This window comes from Thalassophryne amazonica, chromosome 8 (genome assembly GCF_902500255.1).
Source record: "Thalassophryne amazonica chromosome 8, fThaAma1.1, whole genome shotgun sequence".
In the NCBI taxonomy this organism is placed as follows: Eukaryota; Metazoa; Chordata; class Actinopteri; order Batrachoidiformes; family Batrachoididae; genus Thalassophryne; species Thalassophryne amazonica.
The window spans coordinates 96,584,444-96,608,181 of record NC_047110.1 but is presented as its reverse complement, the minus strand read 5'-3'; the positions used below and the strand labels follow the sequence as shown (position 1 = coordinate 96,608,181).

General features: G+C 43.7%; 1 protein-coding gene and 1 long non-coding RNA gene across 2 annotated transcripts in view; one reads left to right on the top strand and one right to left on the bottom strand.

Annotated features, from left to right (window-relative positions):
* cdh13 (cadherin 13, H-cadherin (heart)) overlaps window positions 1-23,738 on the bottom strand; it is a 1,165,005-nt gene that overhangs the window by 41,251 nt on the left and 1,100,016 nt on the right. Inside the window, 3 exon segments of the mRNA XM_034177015.1 lie at window positions 4,736-4,883; window positions 4,885-4,955; window positions 13,939-14,172. Of these exon segments, the coding sequence (XP_034032906.1) occupies window positions 4,736-4,883; window positions 4,885-4,955; window positions 13,939-14,172 (453 nt within the window).
* Window positions 5,952-21,995, top strand: LOC117516127. The gene is made up of 3 exons (XR_004562306.1): window positions 5,952-6,103; window positions 17,638-17,641; window positions 21,981-21,995. It is a non-coding gene; the product is annotated as an uncharacterized LOC117516127 (long non-coding RNA).

Sequence of the window (23,738 nt, the reverse complement as noted above, 5' to 3'; positions counted from 1 at the left end):
CGCCTGTGAGCACTCCTTGTGGGAGGAGTCGTCCAGCCCCTCGTCGGAATTCCTTTGTCTGAGAAGTTGCTGAGAGACTGGCGCGTTGTTTGACCAAAATTTTTTCTAAACCTGTGAGACACATCGAAGTGGACACGGTTCGAAAAATTAAGCTGGTTTTCAGTGAAAATTTTCACGGCTGATGAGAGATTTTGAGGTGATACTGCAGCGCTCTCAGCCGCCGTCGTCAGCCTGTTCAAGCTGAAAACCTCCACATTTCAGGTTCTATTGATCCAGGACGTCGTGAGAGAACAGAGAAGTTTCAGAAGAAGTCGGTTTCAGCATTTTATCCGGATATTCCACTGTTAAAGGAGATTTTTTAATGAAAGACGTGCGAACGGGTCCGCGCGTCGGGACGCAGCCGCCGCGACGATCCGCCACAGGAAAAAGACCTCTGTTGAAAGCCTTGAGGACAAGTTGGAACATGTCCTGCCTGTTAAACAATTTCTCATATACTCACTCCACTGAAAGCCATCAAAAGCCGCCTGGATTTTACAAATGGTTATCAACACGGAGGTGTTTTTCCTGTGCCGCCGCACCGCGTCGGCTGCGTCCCGACGCGCGGATCCGTCCGCACGTCTTTCATTAAAAAAATCTCCTTTAACAGTGGAATATCCGGATAAAATGCTGAAACCGACTTCTTCTGAAACTTCTCTGTTCTCTCACGTCCTGGATCAATAGAGCCTGAAATGTGGAGGTTTTCAGCTTGAACAGGCTGACGACGGCGGCTGAGAGCGCTGAGCGACGTCTCGCACCGTGAAAAGTCCTTAAAGCAACAGAATCACCTCAAAATCTCTCATCAGCCGTTAAAATTTTCACTGAAAACCAGCTTAATTTTTCGAACCGTGTCCACTTCGATGTGTCTCACAGGTTTAGAAAAAAGTTTGATCAAACAACGCGCCAGTCTCTCAGCAACTTCTCAGACAAAGGAATTCCGACGAGGGCCTGGACAACTCCTCCCACAAGGTGTGCTCACAGGCGAATGACGTCACCGACAGGCGTGGAAAAACTCACGCATGCGCACGAGGGTTCAAGCATGTCTGACGTAAAAACATATGAATGAAATCCATATAGTTTTTGAAAAAAATAAAAAGGACCCTTACTTTATTGACAGCCCTCGTATGTATATATATATGTATATATACATATGTATATGTATATATGTATATATATATATATATATATATATATATATGTGTGTGTGTGTGTGTAAGGATTAAACAACGAGGAGCCGTGCATTATACAGTTTGAATGCACGACGCGGAGTGCATTCAAACCGTATAATGCACGGCTCCTCGTTGTTTAATCTGCTTATACCATGGTCCCACACAGTGAGCTAACACACAAATATTTATTTAAGTTAACAGAACTTGATAAAAATGCTAAGTATGTTATGTGTCGGACGCAGGACGGAGAACCGACCAGCGTTTGAAGGACCCAGTATAAAATAAGCAGAGCACGGTACAAAGGATAACTGAATTTAATAACATAACAGTGATGTGCAATATACAAACAAATAAGTGCGCGGTCTGGCGTGGTGGAATGCCGGTGTGCTCCCAGCAGCACTAACGGTCCAGAGCCAGAAACAGTTCGGACCCAAGGACCCCGCCGACACCCCCCAGGTGGCCGCGACAAACCGAGTCTGTGAAAGAAGAAACCATCATGTGAGTCCACACTCCACACACAGAGAGACCACTCAAAGGTGTACGCAAACAGCAAACACTTCCTGGCTTAATTACTAATCAGCTTCCCACCCTGCAGGCATGGAACACCCTGTTCAATTCTCCACTGCAGTGGAAGCTGATTAAACGACTAACATAACAGCTCAATATAATAAGGTGTGAGGGACACCACATTTACTGACTGTACTCATGTTAGTCACAAAACCTAACGTACCTCAGGAAGTATGCTGACGAGTGTGAGACCTCACCCCCTCCTCTTTCACAGACCATGGCATCAAACCTGGACGGTCTCTGCATCCATAATGATGAGATGGCTCTCAAGACGACGATCTCACCCGTCTGGTCACAAGGTCGAGTCTCTGGCAAATACATACTGTGTACTCCAGACTTAAATGCCACCATGCTCCAATCCGTGTAGATGCACCACAGCTGTGAGTCCTGATGAGCTGCACATGATCAGCCTCAGGTGATCAGGGTGAGGTCCTGATAACTCAGCCACACAGCCACTCAGTCCTAAACGCGTGCCACCTGGAAGGAAAAACAAAAGACAGAAACAGAAGACAGAAACAAAAAGCAGCCAGGCACCCCCAACCATACAACAAAGTATTTGGGACTGTTTTATGCCAGTCTCAAGATATTTTGCCTCCGATGCGCTTACCGTGTCTGCGGGCTCGCACCGCAGTGGGCCACTCACACCACCCTCTCTGCTGTGTGGAGCTGCGACCAACTGGCAACAGGTCCAGAAACTACGCTCGCTGTTTTGATGCAGAGCGCTCTGACAGCCCGCAAGGACAGAACTGTTCTCTTCTTCTTTCCCATCTTCAATCTTGTCCAGTTTGTCCGATGTTTAATCTTTACGCCGTTGCTTTTGCTGTTCTTCTCGTCTGCTCTCCTCCTCTTTCCATTCCTCAAACATTTTATTTTGGCCAAAAATATTAAAATTCACTTGGAAATCCATGTTTTATCGCGTTTCTGTCATTCACCTGTCAAAACACAGTTGATCTGCGCCAACTGATTTGTGCGTTGCTATGGTGATGACCCGAAACAGTGACTTAACTTGCCAAACTACGTGTGCATATACACGAAAATAATGCATGCCAGTTAGACATGTAATTCTCACTGACCATGGTATATATATATATATATATATATATATATATATATATATATATATATATATGTATATATATATATATATATATATATATATATATATATATATATATATATATATGTATATATGAGTATCCCACTTGTGGTGAAGCTTGGTTTGATGACTTGGACACACATGGTGCACAACCAGTTGCTTTGTGCTCCAGGAGGATCAAAAAGAGTTGTACACCCACCCAAAAGATTGAGCTTCTGTTCCTGCTGGACCCAACTGTCTCTGTCCTTGGGCAAAACACTTCATCTGCATTGTCTCAGTCTACCCAACTGTACATGGGCACTGGCCTTGGCTGAGGAATTAAGCTCATCCACCGCTTGCTGGGGATAAATAACCATCCTGATAGACGTCAGGATCGGTAGAAGAGTTATTTCTCACTCTTTTCAAAGGATGGTAAGTGAAGGGCTCCTCTGCAGTTCTTTATCTACCCCTCCCCACCTCCATCCCCAGATGGGGGAGAGGGGGGTGTCATCTCGGCATTTTTGATGTAACAACAACTTTGCCCTTTAATCATGCATAAAATCTGACTTCACTTCATAAAAGCTCCCCAAAGGACAAGAAGATATTTGCTTCACTTTTCCAAGGAGAAATCATCCAAAGGCACTAATATTTAGCGTCACACCATTCAGTAAATGAACAAATATGTGAATGAGAACCTTGGAGCATTCAGGAAACATTTCATAACAGGTTTGTTCATATTGTTTGTGACTTTAATGTGCCATAAGAAGACAGTAAGTTAAAATAGATTTTAGAGCCCTGTAACACCTTGACGATTTAGCCTGCATATGCTGACGTATTAAAAATACGATGAATAGCCTGGCATACGTCTAAAAAGTTATGGGTCAGTTTTGTATAAGTTAAGAGCACACTGAAGCATACTAGTATATGGCGTAGTACGGCGAGTTCTTCAAAACGTTTTGGCCAGGTACAATATTTTTGATGCGTATAACTTGTACGTCCTGCATACGCGGGCCATACATTGTAGGTACGTTATGCGATTGTTGAGACGTTTTTTGTAAGCTACTCATTAGTCAAAATACGTCCATCAATGCTGTCGAATGATTGGCTGAAAGCTGCAGTCATCTGAACAGTTCAGACTGTTTCAAATATTAAAACCATTCACACACCAAGTAAATATAAAGTCTCAAACCTACCTGTTCGTTTCATTTGGATTCATCATCACAGCCTGATGAAAACATATTCACATAAAGCATCCTGATTTTTGGAAAACGACATCTGAAAGTACTTTAATTCCTTGTCATGGCAGAAGAAACGTAGCATTTTAAAAGCAGTCTTCTGTGTTTGTCTGCTAACAGAACTACAATCAGTGCATATTTTTAATGGTAGGCTAAAGTAAGGTCAGATTTTGCAGTCATTCTAACTCTGTTATCATAGCATTGCCCTTTTGTTTTTACATTGCATGCAATGCTAATACTACTGTGAACAGTCTTACAAGACTCTTGCACTTTGAAGATGTGGAAGTAGGAGCATAAGACCTTAACTCATGTAATTCATAACATTAAAATCTGCCTATTGACTGGTCCATAGTACATTTAGCTTGATGCAGTCATTCACCTTAAAACCGATTTCAATTCATTTCAATGAATTGTTTCATCTGCTACTCTATAGACCAGAAATAATTCTTGATCTCTTACATTTAGACTGCGTTCAGAGAAAGATTAACCGACACTACTTGAAAACTCTGTAGGAAGTGATGTTGCGCCTCTCGCATCAATGAGCATGAGCCTTAATGTCTCCCCAATAATATTTCTGTGCCTCATTAGAACAATAAGAGGAACTAAATCTCCATCTCCACCTTCTGCTGGTTTGAGTAGTGCATTATACTTACAGAGTAGCGTGAGCAGGAGCGTTGCGAGCAGTGTTACAAGGCTGCCGTGGAGCGAGTGAGCAGAGCTGCAGTGCATCTTGTTCTTCTTGCAGACACACACCTGAACTTTGACCTCTGTGTTGCTGGATAAAGGTGGCACCCCCGAGTCAGGTGATGAGCAATGGGAGCTGGTAGTTTGCTTTCTTCAGACTGTGCAATAGCATGATTTGAGAGTGCGTGGCTGAAGGCGACACACAGGGGAAGCAAAGGTCAAAAATGGCAGTAAAAAATGATCACAGCAGATTAATCGTCTATTTACTTCACAGCGCCTGCTCTACACAAACTACTTCAAAAAACACAATTAAAAGTTGACAAACAGCTTAACTTCTAAACCATTCGTGACAAGGAATGAGCCCAAAACTGGTGCCATTTGAAATGCGTGAGACTCTTACACATTGTTGCATCACATTTAGAAAGTAAACACACAAACTAAATGACATCATGCTGAAATATGCATCAGTATGCAAAACTGCACATTATATTAGCCTGCAACTGCTGCTCACAGCAGCGAGGATAGCGTTGGAGCTATCAGAATATTTACATTATCCAAAGGCAACAGCCAACATTTTAACACGACGAATCTCAATGTTTATTCTGAAAATTACAGAAGGTGGTGTGAGACTCAAATATATTCAAACCCTGAAGTGTGAAATATTCGAATACACAAACAGCTGACTGATGTCACCACCTAGTTTTCCACACAACAGAAAGATTTTGTTTTGTTGTTGGTGAGATTAAATTAATTTACCTGCATGCAAATTAGCTTTAATACTAAATTATTTACACTTCAGCCACCTGCGCATTGAAATCATAATACATAAAGACTTTTAGTAAAACCACTTCACTGAAGAAAGATCTGTAATAGGCACATACCCAAAGTGTCATGAATCAAAGGGTCAGGGATGCCTTTGACCAAAATAATGTACCAACACACACACACGCACAAACTCAATGGAGGATTAAATGAACAGATTGCCAGATTGAGTGTCTCATAGCAGATGCAGCATTAAAGAGAAAGACTTCACATGCTCATATAATTCATGTTTTGTCCAACCTAATATACCATTCTGAAGGTCAATGGCCATTTGAAACAAAGATTTAAAAATATTTCATTTACCAAATCAAGTCAAGGAAAATGTGCTAGTGCTGCACTTCACTGCATCCATGATAACACAAATAGTGGTGCAGCGTAGCTAAAATTTCCATAAAAATTGTTAATTTTGTGATAAACGCATGGAATTTGGCACACATATTCTAAATTAACTAATGTTTATTTTGAGATATGGAACCATCCTGGACCTGACCTATAATGAGCTACAGGGGTCAAAAGTTTTGGTAAATTGGAACAACTTATTGCAAATTATTGGTTGAGTTAATAGCATTTTTAAAAGGAATAGTTTGCACCATCTAACATGCTTAGTTATCATGTTACGGGGTAACATATGTCATACGTCATACAACCCAGTGGACGTCGACCTTGTTTGACTTTTACTTTGGAGACCAAGCATTCAACACAGTCAAAACTATTCCATTTATTAATCCTTTAATTTTAAACAATAATTTGCATTACTTTTTACCTAAATTAGAGCAACTTTAACTTTTGACCCCTGTACAAAATGAAACTAATCTTTGTTGCCATTTTTGCCATTTTTTACCACACACTCCAGAACATTCAGTCATAGATAGTCCAAACTATACCTTTTTGGAATTGTTAGGATCAGACAAATAATGTGGTATAGTTTCTAACATGATTGGAGCATTTTTAAATGTTGACCCCTGTGTAATTAGTGACCCTTGTAGCTCATTAGAGGTCAGCTCCAGGATGGTTCCATATCAGAAAATAACCATTAGTTAATTTAGAATATGTGTGCCAAATTCCATGCTTTTATCACAAAATGAACAATTGTTTTGCTATGCCGGCCAACTAAAATCCATCTTGTATCTTGAATGGCAAGACGGCGACTTCTCATCAAATGAATCTTTTTTCTTCATTTGTGAACTTGTGTTGTTTGATTTCCTATTTTCTGTTTCTTCAGCTTTTTAAAACTTTGCAAAAACCTTGTAACTGTTAGAACGGCCTAAGCAGTGGGTCACCTCTTTGAGTCTGTTCTGTTTGAGGTTTCTTCCTCGAGGGAGTTTTTCCTTACCACTGTCACCTGTGTGTTTCCTCTAGGGGTTGGTAAGGTTAGACCTTACTTGTGTGAAGCACCTTGTGTGAAGCGCTGAAAGACAGAGTGTGCGCTGTGAGAGTCCATCGAACCCTCTTGCGGCAGGTGTCGGCCAAATTCCAGGTGACACACACGAACATGTAACATCGCTCGCATGGCACTTAGGAAATGTGTGACCATTCACACTATTAGCATGACAACAGTCAGCAGACGATCAATGTCAAGCTGGATGTGAAATTTGTCTAAGTGCCCCCACAAGTGTGGCTTTGCAAACAGACACAGTGACACATTGGTGTGTGCACTGAACTGACAGGGGGTGTGTCCGCCCACAGGAGCGGCTGTGGAGATCTGTGGTTCTGGATGTCACGGCTGGAGAACATGTACCGTGTTTGGACGGACATGAATGAACAACTGTCCACTGTGACGTGCGTGCCTGCTTGCTGTCATGTGGACATACATAAAAACATATATCGCTGTTGCAATGGGCTGCAGTGAGTGCACGCACTGCGAGCACATTGACAGGCTACCCCAGGTGAAATGGATCGTCAGATCATAACCGTCAGATCGCAGTGGGCGATCTGAATGTCACGCTACTCACGTGAGCTCTGTTCCACATGCTGCGGTGTCTGTCCTGCGGCACGCCGTCCACAAAACACGTGTGTCGGGCAGGACACGCGTGTGGGACTGGCTGGACACGCTGCCAGCAGATGTGGACACGATATTTTTTTTAAATACGTAAATGTCCTTCTTGATATCAGGCATTTTTTTGCACCTTTTACAGGACAGCAATGGTAGCTCAGTGGTAAAGTTTCTGGCTGGCAATCACAGCTTTTGAAAGTGCAAGTTCGAATCCCATGGGTGGCATGTATTTTTTTTTTATAGCGGCTGCTCAGACCATGTTCTCGTGTGCATGAAACCATCACAACATGTATTTTTTATTTATGTTTTTTTTTTTTTTTTTTTTACAGTAGCTGCATGATGTGGTTACACATCATGCAGCATCTCGCACTGTGTTCCCACATGCATGAAACCATCGCAGCGGCATTGTGCACGCCTGCCTGTCGGCTCGAAGTGTTTGTGGTTTGCTCATACGAGCTGTTCCACGGTGATTCGCCCTGAATTGTACTTAGTCGTACTATGTGTGAGGGGGCCCTAAAGGAGTCGTTCCCTTCACAGTTTTATTGTTTAAGTCATAAAATGATTTTCTTTGGCAGCACTATCATTATGTTGGTTAGGAGTCAAAGAAAGGATGCACAATCTTATATTGCCAATATGGTTAAAATTTGCATGGTATGGAAACAATTTAGGATTATGACCCATGTGGGTTAAAATACAGTGACAACATGGAATGACACACTTTCTGTGCTGACATTGTATAATGTGGGGCTGTTGCATGAACAGCAAACCTGGTCAGCAGCAGATTTGCCAAGTCTGCTTATAATATATGGCTTCTGTTTTTTTTTTTCCCAGTTCACTGATTGACATAGTCTGCTCACCACCTGACATTAATAATATCAGCATGTAATTTGCCGTCTCACAGACCCACACCACCACCGACCCCAAGTGGTTTCACTTTAATATGCTCGTAACAGATTAACAATGAGGCCAGAACAGATGATGATACTGGGTCTGTTTGCATCCTGTGTTTGAAGCAGTGATTGCTTATCGTCTCACAAGACCTGGCAACACTGGTTCACGTCAGCATTTTTGAGCCCCCCCCCCTCCCCCCCACAAAAAAAAAGAAAAAGAAAAAGAGAAGAATACAATAGACCTTGAAAGTACCACAACATAATACTGAAGAAGTAAGTGACGTACAGAGCTGGTAAACAGGTAACCAGGGAAACCAAAAATGTAAACTTCAAACCTATTTGCATGCAAACAGGTGCTTCCTCCTTCATGTTGACTGCAAGATGTAGTGACCTCACTACATTTGCTACAGAATCCCTTCAAAATAAACACTTTATCATCTAATTTGTGTTAATGTTTTCCACCATCCTCACATCTTCTTTGCATTTCTCCGTCTTGTTTGTAGCGTGAGGGAATAAAATCCAATAAAGAGATATGTGAGGGACTCTGGGGATGCAATTAAGAAATGAAATGTAGCCCATATCTGTGTTTCTTTATGAAGCCATTGTCATCCTGCATGGCTGTGTACTACTAATCCATGCAGCATGTGGCAGTGACGCACCGAGTGTGATAAGGACGTCAGGGCTAATTAGTCTAATAGACGTTGGAGTTGTCATTGGAGTAATCTAAGGCCTAAACTTTAATTATAACATAAGAAATTCTGCATGCTCATTCACAAAATTGTGAGACACTGAGCATGTTAAACACAAAACATCAATAATACAGTATTTAACTGCAAAAACTGGACAATAACCGCTTTTCACAACATGAGTCCTTTAACAGTTATTGATGTTGTTGTTGAAAAAGCAGCTGATGGCATTGTATCCAAGAGACTGCATCCTTAAAACCTTTATGCCATCAAAGCAGGTTGAGCTTTTGGAACAAACAGCTCCAGTGAGATACTGGAAACTAGGTCTTGTTCAAAGTAACAAGAACATGTCTTTTATCACCACATGACTATATAATCCATGATCCTTAAGGCAGTTTTGATAACTCACATCAGATCCTTTTACTTGCATCAGTGCATCAATACCACAGCGCTGTGTGACACCCGCACTCTGGTTTAATGGGGAGATCTGATCAGTTACATTACCCTTGGACTACAACACTCCCATGCTTAATGCTTAGTGCACATTCAACCCCTCTGCACCCAGTGCTCGGCATTGCTTCAGTAGTCTATTCCTTGTGGCAAAACTGAACATTTTGCTTTATTTCATTGATCTTGGAGGATGATTCTGAGAAACTGTCCTATATCCAGCTCTCAGTGTTACAGTACATCTGGAAAGTATTTACAGCGCTTCACTTTTTCCACATTTTATGTTACAGCCTTATTCCAAAATGGAGTAAATTCATTTTTCCCCTCAAAATTTTAGTCACAACACCCCATAATGACATAAAAAAAAGTTGTTTTTTTTTTTGGTCAAATTTATTAAATATAAAAAGACAAAGAAATCACATGTAAGAGGGTGCACCTGTGGTCAATTTTGATCTTTATAGCAAAGGCTGTGAGTACTTAGTACATGTGATCTCCTAGGGTTTTTTTTTTTATTTTTGAATAAATTTGCAAAAATCACAAATAAATAATTTCCACATTGCCATTATGTGGTATTGTGTGTAGAATTTTGAGAGAAAAATGAATTTCATCCATTTTGGAATAAGGTTGTAACATAAAAAATATAGAAAAAGTGAAGCGCTGTGTCATACTTTCTGAATGCACAGTACTCCAGATCAACACCAAAACCTGAAAATGCCTGGAGTAATCCATAACATTCTGGACAGAAAAAAAAATGGTGCCGAATGTTATTAAAGTGATGATGTCTAAGGCTGTAAACTAAAGTTAATTAAATCTTAACTGGTTGCTATCTTGTTGTCACTCTATATTCAGCCAAAATTGGGCCAACCTCAATGAAGTGGTGAACTTATCAGTCTGCTCCTTTTCTCCCTCTGATGAGGTGATGTTGGAAATCAGAGTGTGCTGTTGTTGGCAGCACACGACGTGTACATAGGATCATGTCCGTGCACATACATGATGTGTAACACTGCGTCAGTGCCACAGACTGCTGAGCTGAGACTCTGTCAGAAGTTTTTTCTATATTTTCTATATTTTAGTCCAAGTTTAAAATATAATTAGGACAAAGATTTTAAATTCCTTAAGTTGACGTGAATGCAGTTTAAAAATGTAAATGAATAAACATTAAGTTAATTAGTAGAATTAAGTCATTGCATGCAGGATTGAAAGTGAATACTTTGACCTTCTGAGCTGTATGTATTTGTCCATGATGGATGACTGATGTTTCCGCATCTGCTGCATACTCCCCGCCCCCTCCCCCCCACCACCACCCGCCAGTGCACGTGCACACATGCAGATTCTCAGTTCCTGTCAGCGCGATCGGTTCTTCCTCTGCAGGCCTGATCGCTTTCTTTCAGATGCGGTGATGGAGGAGTGTCTGTACCTCCCTCTGTTGCTGTCAGTCATGGCTAATAACGTAGGGCAGGTTTTAGCTCTGCTGTCAGTCATGCACGCTGACAGCGCTGCCGTTCCTGCAACTCCGAAGCAATGTTTTGATTTTCTGTCTATCCATGTCCTGCCCTGCTTCCCCTCTATTATTCTACTCTTCATGCATATGACTTAACCCGTAATAACGTGATTATTTAAGAATCTACTTAATATTCAAAACTTGCCCTTATATTAACATCACATGACAAAACATGAACTCTTAGTCACAAAAAGCACAGAGTTACAGGTAATTTGGCAAATCAACCTTTAGAAAGTAATTTAGTACTTTGCCCATTTTCTCTTAGGCTGTCATGATGGTCTCTGCTAACTGTTGGAGGAGGCCAGAGGTTATGTGATCACTCATTGCCTGTGTGCAAAATAAAACAAAAAAGTAGACAGATTCATGCAGATTTACTCAAATTTTGATGCTGATACAGATTTGTCCTTTACTGTTTCTTTTTTTAATTTTCAGATTGCTTACTTGCAACAGTCTAGTCTTATGACATCATAAAGGCTAATGTAGAGAAAAAAGTGCATTTTATTTGATTCATTTGTATTTATACCTCATAAGCACTTCACAAGCTGCAGGTTTTTCATGAAAATATGTCTGGTAGCAGGAAAGGCCACATTCATAATCCATATACATAAAAGTCTTTAACACAGCATACAATGCTACATTTTATGTATGTGATATCAGTACTCATGTTGTTCTTTGAGTGTGAAACTATGAAAATGTGAGTTTTCTTGCAGCTCTGCATCTACATGCACATACATACATACCCTCCATATATGAATGAATAAAGACAATCTGTCATTTGAGTGTGGGGACGTTGTGCATGCAACAGCCTTTAATTGAAGCCATCAATAGCATCAAAGATGAAAATGAGTCACATTAAAGCCATCTTTAATCTTTCTCACTGACTTTGACCTTGATCGGTCAATACTAGTCAACATTAGGAGCTAATGTTTGTCAAGTATTTGCAGATTGCATGCATGCATGCAGGAAGGAAGCTTATATATATATTCATCTCCTTGTGGCACTTCCTTGGTAGAGATATGTGCTCTGCAAGTGCCCTCTCACTTCTCTGTGGGATTTCTTCCATTCAGACCCATTTGCACACACACCCACACACACACTGTATACATACTGTACAATTTTGGTATCTACAGTTGTAGAAACTCATCAAGTTTTTTCCTCTTTTGCAGATTCTTCTTCTTGAAAATTGTAAAATTATTCAGGTAACTGTTGATTTTATACATATTTGAAACCAAGGAGTGTTTTGTGTTCACCCTGTATATTTTGTGATTTGAAACATTTGTGTTTTTAATTTAAGACGTGGATTACAGCCAGTTAATCTGCATCTTTTTCAGCACCATGGACAGCGCACATATTTGAACCTGGGGTCTGTTTTTCACTGTTTTTGGTATTCATCTGTTTTCAATGTTTTAGGTTCATCTATTCACTCAGAACAGAAATGGTAATTGGTTCAGTGTTGATGAAACACACTGACATCATCAAACACCCTCGCAATAAGCTAATATCATATTAAAGCTCATGTCTATCAGCGCACACAGTGAGTGGAATCAGGTGGGTGGGAGACTTAACACACACACACACACACACACACACACACACACACACACACACACACACACACACACACACACACACACACACACACACACACACACACACACACACACACACACACACACACACACACACCCAGCAGATAGCAACAGGATTCATGAGAGAATGGGATCCCGTGAGATGAGGAATTAAGTTGCTACAGCTTGCACAGATGTATGAAATATAGTTTATTTATACAGCAGTGATAGTAAGTAGCAACACCTGTTAGTGTGCCTCATGAACATTTTTTTCTTTTCTTGTTTTTACTGTCCCCTGGCTACTTAAGCTCAGGTTCCCCCCGAATAAAGCGCACAGCATCTTCTAGGTCATCATATCTCTGCTGAAACAGACCATTTTTCTTTAAAATGCACTTCAGAGTCTTCATATAATCACACTGTGTCTCACAGACAAAGCCTCCAGTATATTATTGTATGTGAGCCCCAGGTTAACGTAAAACTTCATCAAGTTCTGGTTATCCATGATGTGCAATCCATCCAAACGATTCACTGAACCTGTGTGTCGCCAGGCTGGAAGTATGGCCTCAAAGGTTATTGCAAGGGAATGGGAACGCAATAATATTGCGAGGAAATGTAAAAGGTATTGAGAGGGAACGCAAAAGTATTATGAGGGAACAATAATCTGGGCCAAAAAAAAATTAACCACCATGTCCCTGTCCATGGCGCCGTACAACCCATCTCCCTGAATCAAGTTACGTCAAATCAAATTGTTCCATAGCAAAAAGCACAATTCCTGACTCTTAATGAAGCCAATGTATTCAGATGCACATCATATTTTATAACAAAGAGATGCAACCCCTACTGGAAATATGAAAGTAGTTTTCATCCCCAGTGAAAAGATGAATGACAAAACATCGAAAAATACAGCCCACCTTCAAGCGTCCCGTTTAACAGCAGCTTTTGGAAATGCATAAAAACATTAAGGCATTTGTAGAAAACCTTAATTAAGACACTCTTAACCTTGGAGATCACTGGCATCTTGACAAGTGTTCACACTAATGACTGCTGCCATAGTTCTGCATAATAATTTCTATTTTTCTGCATTAGTAGAAAGGTTGATGGCTCTGACATCCATTGTGTTTACTGAGAGAATCAATTTTGCAAGTCAAGCATGAGTCACTCTTACTTGACATTTTACAAAAGATGACTTTTTAAAAAATTATTAAGCTCTTTTATTACTTTTGTACCTGTTCAATGAAGAAATGATTAATCATTTAAATACTCACAGTTGACCCTGGTGACCCTCCATGTTTTATCAAGGCCAGCCTGTTTGCCGAGTTCGATCTTAAAGGGAGCAGCGTTAGGGGGGAGATCCATGTCTCGTCCTCCCACTATGGCCACATTCATGTCGTGAGCGTCCTCACACACCCGTGCTACCGATGGGTGCACTTCAGGGGCGTTATCGTTGTAGTCTTCCAGGTTGATGAGCAGTGTGCCGGTACCTGTGGCCGGAGGGCTACCTGGACACACAAAACACAAAAGCAATTAAAATGAGGTGTACAAATCCAGGTACATGAAGGGTTAACTCTCGTTTCACTTTAATTTAAAACCAAGACCAAAGCTACACCCAGTGAAAGGTTCCTGATGTTCCCCCTCTGGACGTGAGCAGGAGGAACAACGTTGTTTTGTCTCTCTGTGTGTCATTTTAAAGCCTGAAGAGCGTGAGTCAGTGTGAACCGTATTCATTGATAGAGCTTTTTTGGGGGCTTTAGATCGGGCCTGTTTGTATGAGATTACAGCTTACTGAAGAGTTAAAAAGTGGTTTGACTCTTCCTCTGTTACTGCTCTCTGTTTCACTATGATTAGAGGTTATTTAAAAATCCTATGCAACAGCTCCGCAGGTCAGTTACCAATTAACACCTGAAGATAAGATCTGTAATTGGAAAATGCGTCTTCTCTTCCAGGTAGAAAAAAAATATATTTGCCAGCAATTTATTGCATGAGGTGGTGGTGTTTGTTGTGGCACGAGGAGTAGGGGGAGCAAGATATATGCGCAATAAATGTCAAGTGTTGCTGAAATTAAACAGTGTGAGTTTCACGGTGCTGTGACAGAATGCTGCTCACACCGAGTGGGTAACAGACACTTTTCCTCCTGTTTCGGGTTAATATTAAAAAGAATGAAAAGGAAAATGGCATTTTCAAATATAAGAATATAATATTAAATCAAACAGCACATGCAAATAATATGTTTTTGTTCCATTTCATTCAACAGTCAGTTTGAGCTGAGTTTATTATTCTTATTTTAGTGAAAATACATGATTCTTTTGCACATTCGTTCATTTTCAGCTGCTTTTCCGAGTCCGGCAGCAGAGCAAGCAGCTCACCCCATGCTTCTCTATCCTCAACCAAGCCCTGAAACTCTTCCCGGGGGATCCCAAGGCATTCCCAAGCCAGCTGGAAAATATAATCAGTCCAGTGTGTCCTCACGTTCATTTTCAGCTGCTTTTCTGAGTCCGGCAGCAATGCAAGCAGCTCATCCCATGCTTCCCTATCCTCAACCAAGCCCTGAAACTCTTCCCGGGGGATCCCAAGGCGTTCCCAAGCCAGCTGGAAAATATAATCTGTCCAGTGTATCCTCGGTCTTCCCCGGGGCCTCCTCCTGGTTGGACATGCCTGGAAGACAGGGAGAATCCTCACCAGATGCCCGAACCACCTCAACCGGCTCCTTTCGATGCAAAGAAGTAGCGGCTCTACTCCAAGTCCCTCTCGGATAATAGAACTTCTCACCCTGTCCAGTAGTGTAATCCCAGATACTCGATGGAGGAATCTCATTTCTGCTGCTTGTATCTGCAGTCTTATTCTTTCTGTCATTACCCAAAGCTCGTGACCATAGGTGAGGACAGGGACGTAAATTGACTGGTAAATTGAGAGCTTCAAATTAATTGAGAGTTTCACACTAATTACAAAACACAACTATACGAGGGCTGTCAATAAAGTAACGGTCCTTTTAATTTTTTTCAAAAACTATATGGATTTCATTCATATGTTTTTACGTCAGACATGCTTGAACCCTCGTGCGCATGCGTGAGTTTTTCCATGAAAGACGTGCGGACGGGTCCGCGCGTCGGGACGCAGCCGCCGCGATGCTCCGCCACAAGAAAAACACCTCTGTTGAAAGCCTTAAGGACAAGTTGGAACATGTCCTGCCTGTTAAACAATTTCTCATATACTTACTCCACTGAAAGCCATCAAAAGCCGCCTGGATTTTACAAATGGTTATCAACACGGAGGTGTTTTTCCTGTGCCGCCGCAGCGCGTCGGCTGCGTCCCGACGCGCGGATCCGTCCGCACGTCTTTCATTAAAAAAAATCTCCTTTAACAGTGGAATATCCGGATAAAATGCTGAAACCGACTTCTTCTGAAACTTCTCTGTTCTCTCACGACGTCCTGGATCAATAGAGCCTGAAATGTGGAGGTTTTCAGCTTGAACAGGCTGACGACGGCGGCTGAGAGCGCTGAGCGACGTCTCGCACCATGGGAAGTCCTTAAAGCGACAGAATCACCTCAAAATCTCTCATCAGCCGTTAAAATTTTCACTGAAAACCAGCTTAATTTTTCGAACCGTGTCCACTTCGATGTGTCTCACAGATTTAGAAAAAATTTTGATCAAACAATGCGCCAGTCTCTCAGCAACTTCTCAGACAAAGGAATTCCGACGAGGGGCTGGACGACTCCTCCCCCAAGGAGTGCTCACAGGTGAATGACGTCACCGACAGGCGTGGAAAAACTCACGCATGCGCACGAGGGTTCAAGCATGTCTGACGTAAAAACATATGAATGAAATCCATATAGTTTTTGAAAAAAATAAAAAGGACCCTTACTTTATTGACAGCCCTCGTATATATGCAAATTGGAAGGTCAAAAAAATGAGAAAGAAACTGAGCTTTGACACCAATGATCTTCACCGCAATGGCTGACATTTGGTAAATCTGTCCATGCTTGGGTGATTCAGGTGGCAAATTTGGTTCAAATCATGGTTCACCAAAGGTCAGCATCACTGATGGCAAAGGTCAGCATCACTGATGCTGACCTTTGCCAAAACAAACTCAATCTAGGTTCAAGTTTTGGTGGAATTAAAAAAAAACAAAAACAAAAACAAAACAAAAACAACAACAAAAAAAACCCCCCAAAACAAAACAAAAACTAGAGCACCACACTCAGAGCATAAACCAACGCTAACGCTAGTTTCCAATTCCACAAATGTTTACATAAAAAAAGTGTCAAGATCAAAGTCCTGTTAGAAGTGGCTTTTTGTAAATTAAACTATACTACAAAATATAGATCAAAAGGACTTTTCAATGTTAAAAAGACTCAAATATCTACTAAAGCCACAATACACATCAGATAAGATAAGATAAACTTTACTGATCTCACAGTGGAGAAATTCACATGTTACGTCAGCTCTTAAAAAACACACAAGATGGGTGCAAGTAGAGGAAAATGTTAATCAAACAGCATGTGCAAGGATAAGCAATAATAATACTTGTAACAGTACAATAAAATAAGAAAATGAGGTAGAAATAGAATATATATATACACACACACACATACATATACAGTAGTGTTCAGAATAATAGTAGTGCTATGTGACTAAAACGATTAATCCAGGTTTTGAGTATATTTCTTATTGTTACATGGGAAACAAGGTACCAGTAGATTCAGTAGATTCTCACAAATCCAACAAGACCAAGCATTCAGGATATACACACTCTTAAGGCTATGAAATTGGGCTATTAGTAAAAAAAGTAGAAAAGGGGGTGTTCACAATAATAGTAGTGTGGCATTCAGTTCATCAATTTTGTGGAACAAACAGGTGTGAATCAGGTGTCCCCTATTTAAGGATGAAGCCAGCACCTGTTGAACATGCTTTTCTCTTTGAAAGCCTGAGGAAAATGGGACGTTCAAGACATTGTTCAGAAGAACAGTGTAGTTTGATTAAAAAGTTGATTGGAGAGGTTAAACCTATACGCAGGTGCAAAAAATTATAGGCTGTTCATCTACAATGATCTCCAATGCTTTAAAATGGACAAAAAACCAGAGACGCGTGGAAGAAAATGGAAAACAACCATCAAAATGGATAGAAGAATAACCAGAATGGCAAAGGCTCACCCATTGATCAGCTCCAGGATGATCAAAGACAGTCTGGAGCAGGGGTGATAACATAACCTCCCCCTACTTCGTTGGCGGGGGTTAAAGCCCCTTTCACATTGGCGTATTGGTCGAGCTGCTCATTACAGCATATCATCTACGCTGCAATGAGCAGCTCTCCGTCCACTTTATGTGGCGTTTTTTTCTCAATACGCAGCAGTATGTTGAGGGCTACGTGCATAGGACGGAATAAATTAAACATGTTTAATTTTCTTCGGCGTACAGCACAGCATGGAGCTTCACACGAGTACACCCAGCGCCGTGCTACTGTCCGCTACTGTGAGCCCGCCCACGCTGCAACACCGTACTGTATGCCATTTAACACCTCCCGCCGGGCTCCATTGTTCTTCTGGAGCTATAAATACTGCAAGATCATTGCTTCACTTTATCATACTGGACTCATTATATGAGGACTGTTCACTGTGTCGCAAAGCTTCATAAAAGCTCTCTCTCTCTCTCTCTCTCTCTCTCTCTCTCTCTCTCTCTCTCTCTCTCTGTGTGTGTGTGAGATCAGACCTGTCACTGTGACTTTAAAATAAAAGTGCTCTCTCGCGTGCGCGCACTCTCCCTCACTCTCTCTCTCTCTCTGTGTCTAATCAGACCTGTGACTCTTTAAAATAAAAGCGCACTCGCTGCATGCCGGTGCGATCATCAGACGACCTGATCGCTCAGGTCTGATCAAATCAGCGGACCTGATCGGAGCAACCGGAGGATTAAAAGCTTAACGAGTCACAGCGTTTCATTCCAGCCTTTACCACAGCCAGACTCAGCAGCATCTGCACACAAAGAAAGTGATCCACGAAGACAAAAATAAATAAATAAATAAATAAATAAATAAAATAATAACAATAATAATGTTAAATGACTCTGTTGAGCCGCACCACACCAGCAGTAGAGAACAGAGCGCACTTCCACAGAGGCAGAAAACAGCACTGAACTGCTTTAATAGCGGCATGGTACACGTGACTGTGTGCACACATTAAAAAGCGAACACATGCAGCTGCAAGTATGAAATGAACACTGAAAAAGGCTGAGTATGCGCGTATTTCGGGCGTATTTAAATGAAACACAATGCCGCAATGAGCAGCTCTACGAATACGCCAATGTGAAAGGGGCTTAAGAAAAAAACCCTGGAGGAGTTGGGAACAAAAATAAAATTACAGACATATGATGTTATTAACATTACTACTACTGCTACTGTTATGTGGTCTCAACAGATGGCTCCTCCATACACTCTGGTTTTACTTGAGGTTTCTTCCTGTTGAAAGTGAGTTTTGTCCTCGCCACCAGTAGCTTGTGTTTGCTCCTGGAGGAATGTTTGATCTCTGAAATTCATTATACAGTCTCAGTTTGCACTATATGTGCTTTATGATACTCGCTTCTGTGATTTAGTACAATATATACTCACCAAATCCCTTATTTTTACCTCCTACAAGGACATTATGTTTTCAGTCATGTTTGTCAGTATATCGCAGAAAGACGTACCTGGATTTGAATGAAATGTGGTGGAGAGGGAGTTGTTGGGTGAAAAGAAATTACTGCAGCATGAGGCAGATGCAGATCTTCACAGACAAATCATGTACAGCTGTAAATGCACTATACACTGTCACATAGCTGCACGTCTCATCCAGGGAGATCATACCTAAAGAAACCCTCTCAGCCCAACAGAAATCTGAAATAACCTTGACAAAGCTTTAGGACTGATCACAGTGTTTGTTTTCTACAGAAGCTTCCCGAAAATGCAGGAACCTGCCCAAGAGTTAAATAATTACTGTTTGTACAAACGGCTGAGTGCAACACAGCGCTACAGAAATCTTAAAAGGCAGGCGTAGTGATGGTGTTAGAGGATAATGGCTAAAGTCCACCTTAATAGAGTATGTGCGCACTCATGCAAACACACGTGCACATGCAAATGGAAATTTCTGTTCTGGCTTTTACAAACAGCAGCTCATGTGCTCTGTACGCCATGCTGTCATCAAGCTTCAATCAAAAACCTGCAAAGAAAGCTGCAGTGGAAGCGCAAACATACACAAACGAACGCTTTGTGAACACTTGAACTATAACAAGTCTGAATGATGGAATAACATCAAATTAAAAAAAAAATTAATACGAATAATAATTCAGGCTTCTGTATATCCATCCATCCATCCATTTTCTTCCGCTTTATCCAGAGTCGGGTCGCGGGGGCAGCAGCTCAAGCAAAGCCGCCCAGACCTCCCGATCCACACACACCTCCTCCAGCTCCTCCGGGGGAACCCCAAGGCGTTCCCAAGCCAGCCAAGAGATGTAGTCCCTCCAGCGTGTCCTGGGTCTTCCCCGGGGCCTCCTCCCAGTGGGACGTGCCCGGAACACCTCTCCAGCGAGGCGTCCAGGGGGCATCCGGAAAAGATGCCCGAGCCACCTCAACTGACTCCTTTTGACATGGAGGAGCAGCGGCTCGACTCCGAGCTCCTCACCCTATCTCTAAGGGAGCGCCCAGCCACCCTGCGGAGGAAACTCATCTCGGCCGCTTGTACGCGATCTCGTTCTTTCGGTCATGAGCCAAATCTCATGACCATAGGTGAGGATCGGAACGTAGATCGATTGGTAAATGGAGAGCTTTGCCCCTACTCAGCTCTCTCTTCACCACGATGGTCCAATACAGCGACCGCATCACTGCAGATGCTGCACCGATCCGTCTATCGATCTCACGCTCCATCCGTCCCTCACTCGTGAACAAGACCCCGAGATACTTAAACTCCTCCACTTGAGGCAAGGACACTCCACCGACCTGAAGAGGGCAAAGCACCTTTTTCCGGTCGAGAACCATGGCCTCGGATTTGGAGGTGCTGATTTTCATCCCGGACGCTTCACACTCGGCTGCAAACCGCCCCAGTGCACGCTGAAGGTCCTGATTTGACGAAGCCAACAGAACCACATTGTCCGCAAACAGCAGAGACGAGATTCTGTGGTTCCCAAACCAGACCACCTCTACACCCTGGCTGCGCTTAGAAATTCTGTCCATAAAAATAATGAACAGAACTGGTGACAAAGGGCAGCCCTGGCGGAGGCCAACGTGCACTGGAAACAGGTTTGACTTACTACCGGCAATGCGAACCAAGCTCCTGCTGCAGTTGTACAGGGACCGGATAGCCCTTAGCAAAGGACCCCGGACCCCGTACTCCCGGAGCACTCCCCACAGGGTGCACCGAGGGACACGGTCGAATGCCTTCTCCAGATCCACAAAACACATGTGGAACCCTCGAGCACCCGATGGAGCGTGTAGAGCTGGTCCAGTGTGCCGCGACCAGGACGAAAACCACACTGCTCCTCCTGAATCCAAGGTTCGACCATCGGTCGAATTCTCCTCTCCAGTACTCTGGAATAGACCTTACCGGGGAGGCTGAGGAGTGTGATCCCCCTATAGTTGGAACACACCCTCCGGTCCACCTTCTTAAACAAAGGGACCACCACCCCGGTCTGCCAATCCAGAGGCACTGTCCCCGATCGCCATGCGATGCTGCAGAGGCGTGTCAGCCAAGACAGCCCCACAACATCCAGAGACTTAAGGTACTCAGGACGGATTTCATCTACCCCAGGAGCCCTGCCACCGAGGAGCTTTCTAACCACCTCGGTGACTTCGGCCTGGGTAATGGATGAGTCCGCCTCCGAGTCCCCAGTCTCTGCTTCCTCTTCGGAAGACGTGACGATGGGATTGAGGAGAGCCTCGAAGTTCTCCTTCCACCGCCCGACAACATCCCCAGTCAGGGTCAACAGCTCCCCACCCGCACCATAAACAGTGCTGGTGGAGAGCTGCTTCCGCCTCCTGAGGCGTCGGACGGTTTGCCAGAATCTCTTCGAGGTCAACCGATAGTCCTCCTCCATAGCCTCCCCGAACTCCTCCCAGACCCGGGTTTTTGCCTCTGCGACCGCACGGGCTGCGGCACGCTTGGCCTGCCGGTACCTGTCAGCTGCCTCTGGGGTCCCACCTACCAACAAAGTTAAGTAGGACTCCTTCTTCAGCTTGATGGCATCCCATACTTCCGGTGTCCACCACCGGGTTCGGGGATTGCCGCCGCGACAGGCACCAGAGACCTTGCGACCACAGCTACGAGCAGCCGCATCGACAATGGAGGTGGAGAACATGGTCCACTCAGACTCCATGTCTCCAACCTCCCCCGGAATCTGGGAGAAGCTCTCCCAGAGGTGGGAGTTGAAGACCTCGCTGACAGAGGGTTCCGCCAGTCATTCCCAGCAGACCCTCACGATACGTTTGGGCCTGCCAGGTCTTACCGGCTTCCTACCCTCCCAGCGGATCCAACTCACCACCAGGTGGTGATCAGTCGACAGCTCTGCCCCTCTCTTCACTCGAGTGTCCGAGACACGTGGCCGAAGGTCAGATGATACGACTACAAAGTCGATCATCGACCTCCGGCTCAGGGTGTCCTGGTGCCACGTGCACTTATGGACACCCTTGTGCTTGAACATGGTGTTCGTGATGGACAAACTGTGACTAGCACAGAAGTCCAACAACTGAACACCACTCGGGTTCAGATCGGGGAGGCCATGCTTCCCAATCACCCCCCTCCAGGTCACACTGTCGCCGCCCACGTGGGCGTTGAAATCCCCCAGGAGAACAATGGAGTCCCCAGTCGGAGCGCTATCTAGTACCCCTCCCAGGGACTCCAGGAAGGTCGGGTACTCTGCACTGCTGCTCAGCCCGTAGGCCGAGACAACGGTGAGAGACCTGTCCCCGACCCGAAGGCGTAGGGACGCGACCATCTCGTTCACCGGAATGAACTCCAACACTTGGCGACGGAGCTGGGGAGCAATAAGCAATGCGACCCCAGCTCTCCGCCTCTCCCCATGGGCGACGTCAGAAAAATGAAGCGTCCAGCCCCTCTCCAGGAGTTGGGTACCAGAGCCCAAGCTGTGCGTTGAGGTGAGCCCGACTATCTCTAGTCGGTATCTCTCAACCTCCCGCACAAGCTCAGGCTCCTTCCCCCCTACCGAGGTGACATTCCACGTCCCAACAGCCAGGGGCTGTGAGCATGGGGCGGGCCGCCAGGCCACCCACCCTCGACCGCCACCCAATCCTCTCTGCACCCGACCCCCATGGCCCCCTCTGCAGGTGGTGAACCCACAGGAGGGTGGGCCCACGTCACTCTTTCCGCGCGTCGGGACGCAGCCGGCGCGGTGCGGCAGCACAGGAAAAACACCTCCGTGTTGATAACCATTTGTAAAATCCAGGAGGCTTTTGGTGGCTTTCAGTGGAGTGAGTATATGAGAAATTGTTTAACAGCTGGACATGTTCCAACTTGTCCTTAAGGCTTCCAACAGAGGGTTTTTTTCCTGTGGCGGAGCGTCGCAGCGGCTGCGAGCCGACGCTGCAATCCGCCCGCACGTCTTTCATTAAAAAAATCTCCTTTAACAGTGGAATATCCAGATAAAATGCTGAAACCGACTTCTTCTGAAACTTCTCTGTTCTCTCACGACGTCCTGGATCAATAGAGCCTGAAATGTGGAGGTTTTCAGCTTGAAACAGGCTGACGACGGCGCCTGAGAGCGCTGCGCGACGTCTCGCACCGTGGGAAGTCCTTAAAGCACAGTATCACCTCAAAATCTCTCATCAGCCGTTAAAATTTTCACCGAAAACCAGCTTAATTTTTCGAACCGTGTCCACTTCGATGTGCCCACAGGTTTAGAAAAAATTTTGATCAAACAAAGCGCCAGTCTCTCAGCAACTTCTCAGACATTTGAATTCCGACGAGGGGCTGGATGACTCCTCCCACAAGGGACAGGCGTGGAAAAACTCACGCATGCGCACGAGGGTTCAAGCATGTCTGACGTAAAAACATATGAATGAAATCTATATAGTTTTTGAAAAAATAAAAGGACC